Source organism: Meleagris gallopavo, chromosome 7 (genome assembly GCF_905368555.1).
Source record: "Meleagris gallopavo chromosome 7, MGAL_WU_HG_1.1, whole genome shotgun sequence".
Classification (NCBI taxonomy): Eukaryota; Metazoa; Chordata; class Aves; order Galliformes; family Phasianidae; genus Meleagris; species Meleagris gallopavo.
In genome coordinates, this window is record NC_139410.1 from 26,015,350 (window position 1) to 26,031,353 (window position 16,004).

The 16,004-nt window shown below is 42.1% G+C and overlaps 1 protein-coding gene across 5 annotated transcripts in view; it reads right to left on the minus strand.

Moving 5' to 3' along the window:
• Window positions 1–206: 206 nt before the first annotated feature.
• SEMA5B (semaphorin 5B) overlaps window positions 207–16,004 on the minus strand; it is a 251,596-nt gene continuing 235,798 nt past the window's right edge. For 2 of the 5 annotated variants that reach the window (XM_085228313.1, XM_085228312.1), the window contains one exon: window positions 5,879–6,419. In XM_085228313.1, the coding sequence (XP_085084439.1) occupies window positions 6,174–6,419 (246 nt within the window). In that variant the 3' untranslated portion in view covers window positions 5,879–6,173. Of the gene's footprint in view, window positions 5,321–5,786; window positions 5,857–5,878; window positions 6,420–16,004 lie in introns of those variants that run through there. The other 3 variants (XM_085228314.1, XM_085228316.1, XM_085228315.1) reach the window with 3 other exon arrangements.

Here is a 16,004-nt window from a genome sequence, read left to right on the forward strand (position 1 = left end):
TGTCCCCCCCTGATTTCTGGAACTCTTTGCATCTCAGTGCAGGGGATGAGGAGCAGCTGCAGCACCCCCAGCCTGCAATGGCTGCATGCCCTGCTCCCCATGTCCCCAAATCTGGCACCTGCATTTGGGGTGAATTTTGCTCTCCCCGTGTTGGGCGCCTCATGCAGAAAGCAGCTCCCCATGGCAGGGAAATAACCCACATCACACCAGGTTGTTCTGTTTTATTTCTGAATTATTCTTTACATTGTACAATATATAAAAATACAGAGTACCCCAAAAAAATTCACAGTGTCTAAAGGCAGTGATTACAGTCTAGGTCACCTTTATACTAAAGTACCATCGAGTTCAGTTGCATAGGAAGGGTGATGTGCCTCCACTGCAGAGTCCAGCGACACCTCCAGGTTTTCTGTTTGGGACAAGAGTTCCATTTGCATCTCCCCCCAGACCTGTGCCTTTTGTGCTCCCTCCCACACGTTTTGTACCTCCCTCACACACGTGGCCCCATCTCACTCTTCACACACCCTGAAGCCTCTGTGGGAGCGTGGCTGCAGCCTCATGGTATTTGTGTTTCTTGCAATGGGTTGGTTTCAAAACAAAGCAGGATGGGGACTCTGGAAAGCCAAATGCTGCTCCTAAACTGCACACGCACCTCCCATGGCAGGCGTGGGTTTGCAGCTGAGGCAGAGCAAAAGCAGTGGCCCAAAGGGAGGATTTCAGGGCAGAAGGGTTGAGGCTGGATGACCTCACGAGGACCCATTCCCCACAAAGGGGTTTTTGGTTGCTTTTGAATGCAATCGCACAGCACCGAAACCTGTGGGTCTGCTCACCCAGCCCAAACCTGCCCTTGCAGCCTTCTCAGGTTTTCTCCTTACAAGCTGAAAGGGAAGAATCCCCCATATGAGTCCAGTCCCTCAGAAGGGGCACCCAGCCATCGGGTGCTGCCCCTGCACCACAGCCTTGTTTGGAGCCCACTGAAACCAAAAGCCATTGGTTTTCAGGGTTTCTCAACCCTAAATTTTGCATTAAACTTGTGTGTCCCCATAAGGCCAGTCTCATAATGCTGATCAATAACTCAGAAAGCAATTGCTAACTTCTTTAACATGGAAGATGACATTGTTCCAGTTCTAGTAATTTATGCTTTACTCTAATGGTACATTATTTGTTACTCTACTTGCTATTTTAATTTTCTTTGCACAATTACTCCCTACTTATAATTACAAAAACAACAGAGTGATACACATGAGAGATTCAGGAGGCTTATTCAGAAAATATAAGCAGTAACGAGAATCCTTTACTCAGTCATTCTTAACCAGAATGATTTAGGGGAGAATCAGCACTTCTAACTAGAAAAATCAATTTTCTTTTCAATTAAAAAATTATATTTCATTTACCTCAAAAGCATATTTTGTTACCCCCTAATGGAAAGGACACTAGATTTGTACTTTTTTTTTCCTTCAGTTTGTCCCTGTGGTATTTGAATACCAGCACTGCCTTTCTTATTTTAAGTTTCCTCTGCAGGCATTTTGCTATATATATATATATATAGTGTGTATATATTATAAATATATACTGTACCTATCCACCGATAGATGTATACACTATTACAAAAAAAGAGCAAGTTGTTACACAAACTTTACATTTACATTTTATATATATATTTATATATATATAAAACTCTCCCCCCACTACATTTGGTATAAAGAATAAATCAATCTCAGTGGACAGCAATTTCCTCCCCAGGTGGACTCAGCATCAGATTAACACTGGAGGCATCAAATTATCTGCATCAGATGTAGACTCCGTTCCTGCTCTCTGTTGATTTCAAAAAGCAAACTCTGTTATCTGTTTTTCTACAAGTAAGGCATTAGGAACAGTGGTGGTAGCATACTACACGTTCTTCTCCTACACTAGCTATACAGTTCGCATATTTGGGTGTGGAACATCCCCTGTAGGTGTTTCTGCTGAAAGTTGGGCCGTCAGACTTCCACTGTCTTTTGTCCATTGTGTTTCGTGCGCTCTATGCCTGAATCTTCCCCAGAACCAATGGCTCCAGACCAACCCTGTGACCACCCAGGTCACAGGTGAAAGAAAAAGGAGAGCTGGATGGTTTCATTAGGAAGCAGTGCTTCCCAATTAAGTGCATTTCCAGTGTACTTCAAGCTGAAATTAGAACTCTTGAACTCTAGCAGCCAGGAGGAGTCCAACCTGCTACAGATACTGCAGCTCTAGCGATCAAACTGCTGTATTACTTGGACAGCAAGAATGTCATGTATTTGTGTCATTAACCTGCCGCACGTTAGAGAGTTCATAACAAAATGCAACCCTCACATCACATTATCATGATCCTTAAATAACTGCACCCTCGTGCAAAGAGTAATTGAGTAGTAAGTGCTCTCTCTTTCCTCGCTCTCTCCCGGCTTCTGCTTTCTGCTCGAATGGAGCCAACAGACCCTTGCTGTGACTGCCCATTGCATGAAAAGGATTGGGTCCATTTAGAGGGCTGGTAACAAGGAGCATTTCAATGAAGTGATAACCACATGTACCACCCTTAAAGCATCTGCCCTCCAATAGCTGACAAAATATCCACCTTCTGAGCACAATGCCAGTAATGACCCATCTTGGTGAGCTGAACACTTAAGTAACTTCAACTGCTAAGTGAAGAGCTTTCTTTGGGGAAAAAAGCCAAGCATGGAAGAATGCTTAAAGTGAAAGAGAAAAAAAAAACACAAAGGAAAAATGGAAAATGAAAAAAAAAATAAATTGCAAGACTTGACTCACTCACATCCCCTAAGCTCCAGCTGCAATTCTGTGATGTGCACAATGACGGCAGAATGCGTCGGTGCTGAAAGGGAAGCTCAAAGGTGGCTCAGATTTCACAACAGTGAGCGTGACTGTGGGAGCCCCATCTTCTTCTGACTCCTCCACTGAGAGCTGAGGAATTCCAGCCAGGCAGTCCAAAGTAAACGCATTCAGCCCCTGGGCCACGTGTTTGTTGGAATGACTTACAGCCAAGATTTCCATTTCCAGTGTTCTGTGGGGAGTAGGCAGTTTGGTTCCCTCTCTTTCACCTGGTGAAGCTGAAACAGAAGCAGGGTGAGCTGCTAAATCAGAACAGCTGCTGGAAATGATAAGCACCACTGACCCTAAAGCATCCTTGAGGCAGTGCAAATAACCCCTCTTCATTACATATATCCTACAGCCTTAAATCACTGCAAACTGAAGTTAAAAAAAAAAAGTAATTTAAAAATGGGGGGCTACTTTATGCTTGCCTTCCGGTCAAACAATCGTAACACAGGCTTATAGAACCACATTGGCTTTTCCTTGCAGGAAAAGCAATGCACTTGTATGAGCCTTTCTTCATTTCCTCCTGGCTACCTGCATGAAAGAGAACACATGGCCCTGGCCAGACCTCCAACAAGCAACTGCAAAGGAACAGCACTGAGAAATTGTTGGCTTATGGCAAAATCTGAAAGAAAGCAAAAACAAAAAGCTGAGTACACAGCCGAGCTGACAGCCATGTGTGGGCATGGTAGTCATCCGGGTAAGATGCAGACAACAAATCCAAGCTCGGGACTATGTGGAGCTCATGCGTGGTGTACTTTTATCTCATGCTTGGTATTGCAACATTCTAAAATCCTTAGCATCAGGAGTTCGTTATAAATATTTAGAAACACTAAATGATAATAGTTGTGGACTTGTTCACATTGCTAACACATTTGATGTAATTGTACATTAAGCACCAGCAATAAGTTTCCTTTTTGCCAAACAATTATGTCAGACAAACATCTGGCTGTAGACAACATGGCTTCTGCATTAAACTAATACAGTTCTCATAGACACAGTCACACACGTACACAAAATTACATTTCAAGGCTGGATATATTGTTTAATGACGCTACTGCCCCAATTCACTTCAATAGCTGCAACAGCAGTTGTTTGTTGGGTTGGTTTTGTTCAGAAAAATTAAGGAAATATTGGCAAACAATGCACATTACTCAGCTGTGTTACTATTTCATAGAGTACTGACTGGAAGACGCTATAAGAATGTGCAGCAGACTTTCTGGGTCACGTCAGACTATGGAACCATTCCTTACAAAACACTCTCCCCTTCAAAATCAGAATTATTCACTCTTTGAAAAGTAAACAAACTAAAAACCAACAATAAAAGAAGAGTAAAAATTAGGCAAAGCATAGTGATTTCCCACAAAGAAGAACACGGCCTCCAATGTTGTCTTCTCTTGCGGACACAATCAGGATCAAAGCTAGAACAAAAAGAGTTAACACTGTGTCAGAAACAAAATGAAAGAATGAAAGAAAAAAAGCCTATGGCTCTTGTGTGGCAATCATCTTTTTTTTTTTTTTTCCAGTGATATAAACATCTTTGTTTGCTAGGCACTCCAAGTTCATGTCTCAGATGTTATTCCAACATTTACTTTCCTCAGTATCTCACTGCCAGTATAATTTTCTTTGAATTAAGACTGGAAACATTCTAGAAAGCTTCTTTGGGTAATGCACTTTATTTGTGTGTTGTTTCTCACCAGCTCAATTGCATATTACCAAAGAAGGCGGTGGAGATTATTTCCTGCAGTATGAAAAGATTCTGTTGAAGATACAGGAACGTTGCCCTAGAAAGTTACTTTTTTTTTCTTTTTTCTTTTTTTTTTCTGCAGAAACTGTAAAAAAAAAAAAAAATCAAAATTAAAAAAGGAAATGAAAACATTCTTCAAGTTGTTGGCACGATGGAGTCCTGCATGGTCTGTTCCATGCGCTGTGTGTCCTGTTGCTCCTCTGTCCCAGGAAGGATGCTCCTTGCCCCAGGAGGCCGCCTCCTGTGTCACTCCACATGCACTCGTACTGCTGCGTGGTGGCACGGCCACAGCCAGCTCTTTGACGTCAGGCTTGGACAGCGATGCTGATCTTCCAGCCATAAACAGTTGCAGTAGTGAGAGCCATCTCCAACCAAACAGCCACAAAAGCTCTGCAGAATGGTCCATGTCCTTGTAAGGAGATGTGCTGTTTACAAGAAATACAATTAACCAAAGGAAAAAAAAAGACCCTACTGTACAATATTTACATCTAGAGGCTGGGCCAGTATTTGGTCCACAAAATCAATAAAAAAAAATTCATATAGGAAGTGATCTAGTCCTGTAGGATCTGTCCATCATCAGCTGTTGGTAAAGGTCCTTCCAGGAGAGGCCTCGGGCCTGTAGTCATATTTATTCAGTGTACTGGGATAGTAGGTTGTCGTGTACACGTTGGTTTGCTGCAAGGGGTAGAAGTTGGTCCTGTCATCTGGTATCAAGTTGTTCTTGTTAAGTGTCTGTAAAAGAGAAGAGGGAATGACAGGCATGGCCACGGTGTGACACAGTTATTCCTTTCTACCTGCAGACACCTCCCTCTCACCTGCCTTCTTCAGCATGGCCTCTGCTGCAGCCACCACTGCCTTCCCTCCAGCTGGGAGAGTAAGACGGCCCCTGGAGGTCACTATGGGGCAGTCTGCAGGGACCACAGCTCCTGCCAGGTCTCCTGTGCTCCATCTGTGCTCAGCTACTGCTAGGGCCACGACCCAGAGCCCTCTCCAGAGACCTGCAGTCTCCCGATGGATGGCATGTTGTCTGAACGTCAACGTCACACAGAACCATGCTGGGCCTACACGGACCTAGGTGGTTAATGGTAGTGCTCAACCTAATCTCTTTCAAAGCGCTCATGTTACAGCCTGCAGTTCCCTCTCAAAGCAGCTGCCAAACGGCGGCTTTTTCTCTTTGGCAGAGCAGGTGTGCATTTACCTGATCTCCATCTCCATTGGTAGATATCCAGGTTTGGACCCCCCGATATTAAGTGTGTCACTTCTGTCAGCTACAGTATAAGTAACAAATCATGGTCACTTTTGGAAAAACTAAAATGACTTAAAATACTTCAACAACCATGAAACAAGTGTTGTCAACAACAGCATAAAAAGGAGAACCAGAAACACCCCTTTAACATAAAAATGTAGAGGGGTTTTTCCCCCTTCCCACCTCCCCCCTTTGATTTTTGCAAGAATTACTTTTCACACCAGCATTCCCCCCTATCCCCAAATTAAAACCCATTACTATGCCAGGTTTTTCCTATGCACAAGGATAAAATCCTGTTTTGGAAGAAGCAGTGATTGTATGAAGCTTTCTCTTTCATCTTTACAGTCTACAACTTTGGTTGTAGACATTTCTAACAACATTTCTAACAACATTTTTCAACAAGCTCCTGGCTTCAACTTCTTGTCTCTGACCTATAATGTTCCTATGCACATCCTTAAGATTTGCCATGCAGTACAGTAGGGAACTCACTGCTTTGATCTGAGGGTCAACACAGGCTTTGTTTGCTACAGCATCCTCGTGATCGAGGCACAGCACATTTAGGGAAGGTATGAGCGCATCTCCTGTCTGGAGCAGAGAGATGGAGAGGTCAGATGAGGTGGCCAGTCCAGGATCTAATGGCTGTTCCGCTACCCCAGTACTTCTGGGGAAGCCACTACACCTCAGTTCCACAAACAGCTCACACTTAACCCACCTCAAGTCCCAGTTTCTATTTAATCAAGCAATTTTACTTCATGGGGAGCGGGAGAGGAGGAGGAAGAAAAGAAGATACCTTCTTCTAATCCAATATCAGTCTCACACCTACAGCTACCATGGGAACTGTGCCTCCTCATTTTATGTAAGACATGAAGAGGAAAGACTTCCCTGTGGTAAAAGTACCCTGACAAAGACACTGTTTAATTACTGAATAGCTGAAAAACTTCTATGGAACTGGGCATTACATGAAACATCTCGTATGTGGAAACAGGAGGAGATTCAGTCCTGCTTCCTCCTGGTCTAATTGGGATCTTTCCATGCCTGGACCTACAGCACAGCACTTGTAGGAGTTAAGAGAGAATTTGTACAAGCATGTTCAAAATGACAAATACTTCCAAGGAATGAGAATTTCTGCCTTTTGATATGAAAGGAAGAAATGTCATGCTTTGCTCCCAGTCACCCAAAGAAATATTAAAATAGCGTAAGCAACAGTCTGCTGCTTTGTGCTGGAGGCTGGCAAACAAGGAAGCCAGTTTCAGTTTTCTGTTGCTTTCTATGCTTCCTTGGGAAATTCAATTAACTTCTCTGTGCTTCAGTGTTTTCTGACCCAGCTTGATAAAAATGATTGAGATCGCCTGCAAAAACTCATTTTGCTAAGTACTGTCACTGAGTCTTTGGGGGAACTGCTCTCTGGAAAACAAACAAGTGTTTGTACACGGTGTCTAAGAATTCCTATCAGCGTCCCTAGCTCAGGATGCCCACTACAGGCAGTGTAACCCAATGGCCACAGACCACCACAGCAAGAGGACAGGCTGATCCCCACTGCCACGCTCCTTGGGCACACCCAAAGGCAGTCCTGGACTTGCCTGGCTCACTTTTTGGCAGAGTTAAGACTCAAGAGATGTCAGGATTACAACCTCTCAAATTTGAAATTTGTTGGCATCAAAATCCTGACCTGGGATGGCACAAACCATCTCGATCTGAGGACAGAAACCTCAGGATTCATCTTTCTTGGCTTTCAACTGGAAAATCTGTGCGAGTTCCAACAAGTCCCACGGTGTTTAAGACCAGTCCCTTACAGCAGACTTAGCATTTAATTAACGCTATTTGCATTTATTTATTTTTTTAATCTCGTCTTACTTTTGTATAACATTTTAATTAGGGGAAAAAAAAAAACAACACAACTTTTCCTTTGCTCTTATCATTTTCATTCTTGTTTTTTTGTTTTTTGATTTTTGTTTTTGTTTTGTTTTATTGAGGGCTTATATCTTTGGGAAATACCTTCTGAAAAAGGGTTTAAGAGAATTTATAATGCAATTAGCTGCAAGGAATTTGTCTCTGGAAAAACTGCGTAGGCAGTACAGTCCTAAATCATTGTGATCAATGCGCACTGTCTGCACGTTTCCCTGTACAAACTTATTGTCTGTCTCATTTTAATAAATAGGTGATTAGGTTGCCTGGCCCTAGAAATTGCCTGATATTTTGAAGAAGGAAAATTAGGCAGCAGCAAATTATAGAAATGTACACATACTGATGCACGCTCTATGTGAGAAGAGAAGCTCTGTGGTTACATCTTCCTGTGCACTTCATTCAGAGCTATAACCCTGGCTCTTGCCCTGCTCGGCCTTACTGTGACAGCACAGAGATGGCCAGCAACTTTCCTTTTGGACAGTATTCCCAGCACTATATGAGATACACCACCAAGGTCAGAGGCTCCCAACAAGCTGACCTTGCTGGAGTCACTGTGGGATGAAAGCACTCAGCTGCACCCACAGGTGCTCCCACCCGTACTTGTCAGTACCAAAGGGAAAGTTGCCTTTGTAGGGACTTATCTGTGCTGGCAGTAACTAAGCTGACATTCACAGCTGCATTTTAAACACTGAGAGAAATGGATTTCAGGCTCTCGTTATGGTCCCATCATCTCTTCAAAAGAAAGAAGATTCTGGTTGTTGCAGAACTGAGACCAGAAACTTAGCTATTGTGAAAACCAGTGTGTAGTGGTTAGAAAAAAAAGGATCCATTCAATGAACAACTAGAAACTCACCATGCATCAATCGAATATTTTTACCTGCTTCCATCCTTCCTGGATGAGCCATACCATCACAACATATTTGATATCATTCATTTTTTTCTGGTCTATTCACCACTGACCTCAATTCAGGAACTTTTTCGCAGAAGATACGCCAGCAGCATGCACTAACAGATCCCAGTGGATTGCTCAAAAGCAGGCTCAACTTCACCTTCTCCCACACGACTAACATATGAAAAGCTTCCTGTAACCTGGAAGCTCCGCCTTGTCAAACTGGAATTTGAGATGGACCAAGATGGATATGGTTTTAAGAGAACCTAAAACACCAGCAACTTACTACATTACGTGTGATCTGTCAACTAATGAAAAGGCATGATCTTGTTACCAGTGAATTACATGCCTATTGCGAGCACAGCAGAAAACTGAGTATTTCAATATTAGCAGAAATGCATAAAGAATCAGTTAGCTGTTATATTAACAATTAGTTAGAACTGAAACATGCTAACAAAAAAAATTGTTGCTATCCCCTCATGTGCTGCACTTCCTCTGGAACTCAAAACAGTGACATACACGCACAGGCTGTTTTTCCCAAGGTAAAGCCAAGCATCAGACGTGTTAAACTTGATTGCATTGGGCCATATGCATACATTTAATTTTGTTCCGCTTTTACCATTGATATTTTTAGCCAAAGTCATCATTCATATTTTCCATTTGTTGCTTTTTCTCCAGCAAAGCCTTGCCACTACTCCCCCAAATTCTGCCTCTGCTCCAAATCATTGAGTCATAATCCACTGACCTACTTGCTTACATTCTCCCAGATGTATCAAAATATCATCATGTGTAACAGTATGGGACTTTCAGTACTACTCCCATCCTACAGCTGCATGTAAAAGCTGTATAAACATTTCCTACGTGCATAAACAGATCGAATGTTTCAATTTTCAATAAACAATCATGAAAAATTCAAAACTTCACTTAGAAAAGATCTCTCCATGCCCAATTAAAAGGAATTCCCTGTTGTTTTCAGCAAGGTAATGTGAAAAGGAAGCTTCAAAAAGCATCTGATACACATATAACTGATAGCAGGAAAAAAAAAGAAAAAAAAAAGGCTATCTAGTGAACGTAGTTCCCACAGGGTGACAGGCAATGACAAGATTTCCTTAATCTTATCATGCAGACCTCAGTGTTTGCGTAGAGCTCCAAATTTCTGTTTTCTGTTTTGGAGGGAAGAGTCAGTGCGTTTCCCAAAAGTTTTATAGATTTATCACCAATTACACAGCACTGCAGTCCCCATGAAATCAGCGGGGCAAAGATTTCTCCCCAGCTCAACAGTTCCCCCATTGTCTTTTGCCAAGTGATATTTCAACCCTTCCACTTCCCACCCATGACACTTTCCCTTTAAAAAGGTAAAAAGAAAGAAAGGAAAAAAGGGTGACCTTCTTAGAGAGCTTCAAACCATCCCGTGTAGCTCTTAGCCCCAAGTTTCCATCTTCAAGCTTGTTTACAATGTTGGACATTGGGTATGTCCAATCCTCCCCTTTTTCTTCCTCACAGAGTGAGCAAAGGCACTAAGGAACAAAGGGTCCCAACTCCAGTCACTGCTAACCCTCGTCATTCACTGCAGACATATACAGAGGTCAAAAATAAAAGTCCGGGAGCCAAACAGAAACTCTGAAGTCAAGCCATTTCTCTTGGCAACATCCAAATCAAGCCCATGTGCATCCCGCATCTGCAGAAATCAGGGACAGAATTCCCACTGAACTCAGCTGCGCAATTAGCCCTAAACGAACTAAAGTAGCATTTCCAATTTTCCTGAAACAGCATCCAGCATACATCCTGTAGCAAAAGTTAGAGGGCCATTACTCCCCCTCACTCCTTAGGAAAATGGAGGCTTAAGGGAATTGTGCAATGGTGTCATGAATGCAAGATCCAACATTTAGTTTCTTCTGTGCTCTTTGAAAGTCGTTTGTTTCTTGCAGTGAAATCAGAACGAGCAAAATGCCTTTTCGATACAGATCAGCCGTTTTATGGAGCTAGCCATGCCTTCTTGTTAAAGGACATTACTTTTTGTGCTCTAGGAACATTAGCCAAATGAATTAGGTTTGCAGAAATATATTAAGAAACATTTCCCACAGCTTGTACACCTCTGGAAGCACCAAGGTAGAGAGCTCAGAATTATAATTAACCAGTAAATTTGGAAATAATTAGCATAATAATCGCGTTTCAATAAAATAAACCATATAACTAAAATAATCTCTCTCAGCAAAATTCAACACCAGGAAAACAAATGACATCTGGCCCACCCACATGCTCCCTTTCTTCTGATCAACCCGATGCCACAACACTGCTGTGTCTCACAAGCTATGCATTACAAACAGCGCTGCAAAGATGGAAAGCTGTCAGAAGGACCTTATGAGACCCATGTATTTACTGCAAGCTATGAGTGACTTGTAAGACTATAATAATCGTTCTGTCAGATCTTTTTTAACAATCTGCTTAGTGCATTACATTAAACAAACTATCCTACCTGATGTTTTTACAAAATCTCCACACTGAAGCCAAAGGTAGCATCAGCCAGGGTTTATGCATTGAGTTTTTCCAACAGATTCAACATGGCTGTTTGCAGAATTACAAGGGGAATGTGGATGTACAGATGAAGAATCTATTTTCTCTGTAAGAAGGTACTTCCTTTCAAAAAGAGATATAAAGAAATCCCACTGTGACACTAAACTTATGATTGCACGTTCGTCTGGGATGGAAGCTTACCATATTTTTAGACTGGAAATTCTTTGTTCACTGTTATTGGTAAATAAATTAAGCAGCCCCCAAATGACGCCAGCGTCTGTAGATGTGCTCAGATTAACAATGGAACTAACGTTCAATTATAAGAAAATGAATAGCTACAGTTTTCTATAGCTGTTTGAAAATAGCTATTTTATCCTCATACTTGAGAGGGAGTGAGGTTGTATTACTGCAGTCTAAAGCTTATAAAAACCTTCAGAGTTGGCAACATAAAGGACCATTGTCAGAAAGATACTTTGGCACATTTCTGACTTTAAGCATGGGTACGATGACAAAATGAATGCATGTTGTAATAATAAGGCAAAAATGTGTCCCTGCTTAGAATGAGATCCATGTTTTTTTTCTTAACAAGGAACTGCAGTCAATGGAAGTCTTCCCATTGCCAAGTGCAGGTGTCTAGCACTGAGCATGTTATTTACCTCTGGCTCGACAGCAGTTTGGTGGTGGCAACACCCATGATGTGGTGCCCAAATACAAAAGGAAAATTCTGGGCTGCGCTACACTGCTTCCCAACATAGCTGGTGCACAGGATACAGAGACATGACCTCAGCTGTGTGGGATGGTGCAATCTGTCTCCGTGCTGCCCTGTTGTGCCTTGGTGCATGAGCCTCTCCACTTACTGGGTCCCTCACACACACAACAGCATCACCACAGAAGTTTAGCAACTGCCCTTGGGTGTGCTATCAACTCACCAGATGTACAGTCACTGCTTTCTAAAACAGCAAGTAAGTCAAACAGTACACACTGGGTGCAGAGCATCACCTATAGGTGCTTGGCCATACTGGGCTTCAGTTTCAGGCAGCTTTCCCTGTATCACTGCAGTTACAGCCCTGACAGGGCCGCTTATAGTGGTGAATTACAAACATAAGTCATGCAGAGCAGTGCCAGCCTGCAGCACTACATTTAGCTGAGAATTGCAAAGGTGTAACTGCAGTGGTGCAAAGGAAAAAAAAAAAAAAAAAAAGCAGTAAAAATAGAAATAAAAGTTAAAACTGAGCATAATTTGCCATCTGCTAGCTCTATTCAATCTCTCATAGTTGTACTGCTTTCCAAGTATCTCCCACCCTCTAAACTGCTGCTTTTTGATTATTTTCCTCAAGATTGCTTTGTTTTCTCCCCATGCTGCATCTTACCTTGTTATTTCCTCTCTACACTTATCCCTCTCCAGGTCATTTTCCATTATGTCTATACCAATGGCTGTTTTTTTGACACACCTCCCAGTTTCATCTCTTCTGCTAGTTTAATTAACACCCCGATTGCACCCTCTCCAAGCTCATTAATGAAGATATTAAATAAATCCAAACCTTGTATTTCTGCTTGCAGTGCCCCTAACAACTCCTCCCCATAATCCCGTATGTTCCCATTAACAATTGCCCGATGTTTACAGTCCATTAGCCAAGTCTCAATCTCTGCAGCAGCATTCCTGTCCAAACCAATTTGTACTTACATGTCACAAGATTATTTCAGACACCTATACACACTCTTTTCTTTAAGTTTATGGACCAGTGAAGCTGCAGTTTTTAACCAACTGAGATTCTGCCCGTATGCAGCTCAGTCTGGTGCTTTTCTTTCATCTGCTAATGCTGAACTTGTGCAAAAAGCGATGGTGTTTGATTTCTTCCTTCTCAGCATCATGGTCCCAACTCAGCTGTCAGTTCCACCTAAGCACCTTTCATTTCATCAGAGTATCTGATATGTTGCCTTTCCAACATTAGTGCGGGTTTCAGATATTAACACTGACACAAATTTGTTTCAATGAGTTTCCACCACTGTAACTAAAAGCATAGACGAGTCAATCCCATTTATTTCTCCAGGTTTCACTCTCTGCTATGGCCTTGACTCTGCCAAATTTTAAAGACCAACTGGGGTTTAACACTCCCTTGATATGTTCTGCTGAATGGGGAATGTTGAGGAATATGTTACTGACTGTGAACGTATGCTTAACAGATATTTGTCTCATCCCCAAATCCAAATGGTATTTCTCACACAGAGTTATTAAAGCTACTTGTGTGACTTAAGTGCATCGCACTTGAGGAGCTTAAAAATGACTCAATTAGCTGGGAGGAAATTGGCCTGCATTCTTACGAACGCTTTTGTGTTACCTTTGCATTTCATGGTACTGGGAGTTTGCCCAAGGTCTGTGATATTTATAAAGGTAATTGGAGTTGTTCATTAGCTGGTTCTCACAGGCTCTGGGATACAGTCCATCTAAATTCATTCCTCCACTGATTTTCAGTTTTTTCCTTTATTCACATGCTTAGTGCCAAATCTCAGGACAGCATTAGAGCTGATTTAATGAGGAATCCCCCTGTCTACAGGAGAGTGCAGGCAGAGCTGTGCCTGCTTTCCCTATGCCAAACCTGTTGTGCACATAAAAACGATGCACTGGGGGAAGGTGTCAATGGCTGAAATGTTTCTGCAAGCTTCAGTTCTGAACACTGGTACAACTATCTATCTTGAACGTATGCAGCTCCATTTCTTTAGAATTCTACCTAAATATCTATCATTTGCTACTGGAGATATTCCAGATGAATAGTGAGGCAGCTCCCCTCCAAGTATAACACTAAGTTTATGTTTTCTGGTACTTACTGTTTGTCCAATATTCTCTTCTGCCTTTACTTTTAGCTCCCTGCTTTCATGGCTCCCTTTAAACTCTTCTGCAAACACGTAATTATTTCTTCCTCCATATGTTGGAGGCACTGAGGATTTCCCACTGTGAGTGTTGTGCATACCAGTGCCAGCCAGAGCTTTGTGGAGATGAGGAGGGAAGAAGCACTTGAAGAACCCGGAACAAGGGAGAACCATTAATTTTTAGCAAATGGGACTGGGGTGTATTTGAAATATTCCTGTTCTGGCCAGTAGAGGGAAGTAATGTAAGTACACAGCTTTCCATGCAGTGTGGTTTTGTTATCCCCATTCCTGGAGTTCTTTGTTTAATTCTCCTTCCAGCACAAGTGAGTGGGTAGGGGAGATACATGTAAACCCCTGAGAAATTAGAAAAGGTAAAATTGCAAGACAAAAGTGATATCAATTATTAGATCCCCTAGTTTAGCTGGAAAACTCAGATGAACATTTGAACACAGCTGTCCAGGTCTGAAATAGCAGGTCATATGCTCAAAAACCTGAGAGATTTTTTCCACTGATTCCTTGATCTGAATAAAAAAATAATCAAAATCAAACAAAACTTTTTGTTCATGCCCACACATCATCACAACTCCTGCAACACACCCTAAAGAAAGTTGGTGCAAACATCCATGATGACTAGCATAGAGTATGAGAACAGCACAGACCATATTCCTGACCTGAGTGCAAAGCAGATCCACCTGATCATACAAGGAGGAGGAGAGAAGCTTAAGCCAAAACCAGAAAATCTAGCAGGATGAATATGAAGCATCTATCCCAAGCATGATTTAAAACTTCTCAATATTGCTGAAAGAGGAAAGCAAAAAGTCATCCACAAAGCTGGATCTCACAAAACGGTATGCAAAGGGTAGCACGGTGGATTCTCACCTCCCAGAAAGCAATAACAATCCTGTGAATTAATAAAGAGCTTTCATGAAGAATGGATGAAGGGGAAACTAATTTCCTTTGGGGGACCATTGGCAGTAGGTGTTTTGCATCCCTGAGGGCACGGGAGCAAGGAAACTGCTCAAATTGGCAGTTCCCCCTGTTCTTAAATAATACATCTACATGAGGGTGATATCTGTGACATGCACACAGCTGCCTGCTGAGCTGGTCCTGCCCTGGGGTGAGGACACCTCCAAGAGATGCACAGTGCTCCACAGGCACAGCTGTCCCTGGACACCCACACCTCTAGACACGCTTGACTGCTCAATTTGACTCAACCCAATGATATAAAGGGGAGAAAAGACACTAATAGAGTTTGACTGAGATGCACCACTTAATCCTTTTTTCCCCATCAGTAAGCTCTCCTGCTTTCTCTTCCTAGCATGCATTATGTAAATTGAGAGTCCCCTGAAGTGATATTTGCGACTGCAGGATCATACAAGAAAGGACACAATGCTTCTTTGCCAACACAGCCCCCTGCCCCTACTATTCTTTTTCAAATAATACCATACTCGCAGTAAGTACTAAAAATGTGTACTCTACCATTCAAGCACTTAACGTTCTTAAATGCCACTTTGTTCAGAGGAAATAGTCATTGTAAGACATGAAATTTATTGGGAACAAAATTTATGTTTCAATTTGATTTACTATATTTGTATATATGTGTGTATTTATTTTATTCTAGCTGATTACATCAGCTAAATCTCTCTCTAAAACGCCATGCAGCTCAAGCAAATACTTAAGGAAGGTTGCTGGTAACTTATTGACAATGTTGGGATTCATAACTGCTGGCTTTCATCTCAGTTTTACAGCAACTTCCTGGGACCTGCGTGATGCACAGTGAAAGGGCCACTGGGAAAAGACAAAGCTCTTATCACAGTGCTATCAGTCTAAGGGCTACGATCACTACAAATAAATGGGTTAGCGAATTTTAGTTGAAATAGTAACACACTAAATGAAGCAATAGGACACAAAGGCCCTACGTTTTCCATGCCAGAAAGAAACAAACGTCCTCAGAGACCAAGGTTGACTGAGACAAACATTCCTCCGGCAGTGAT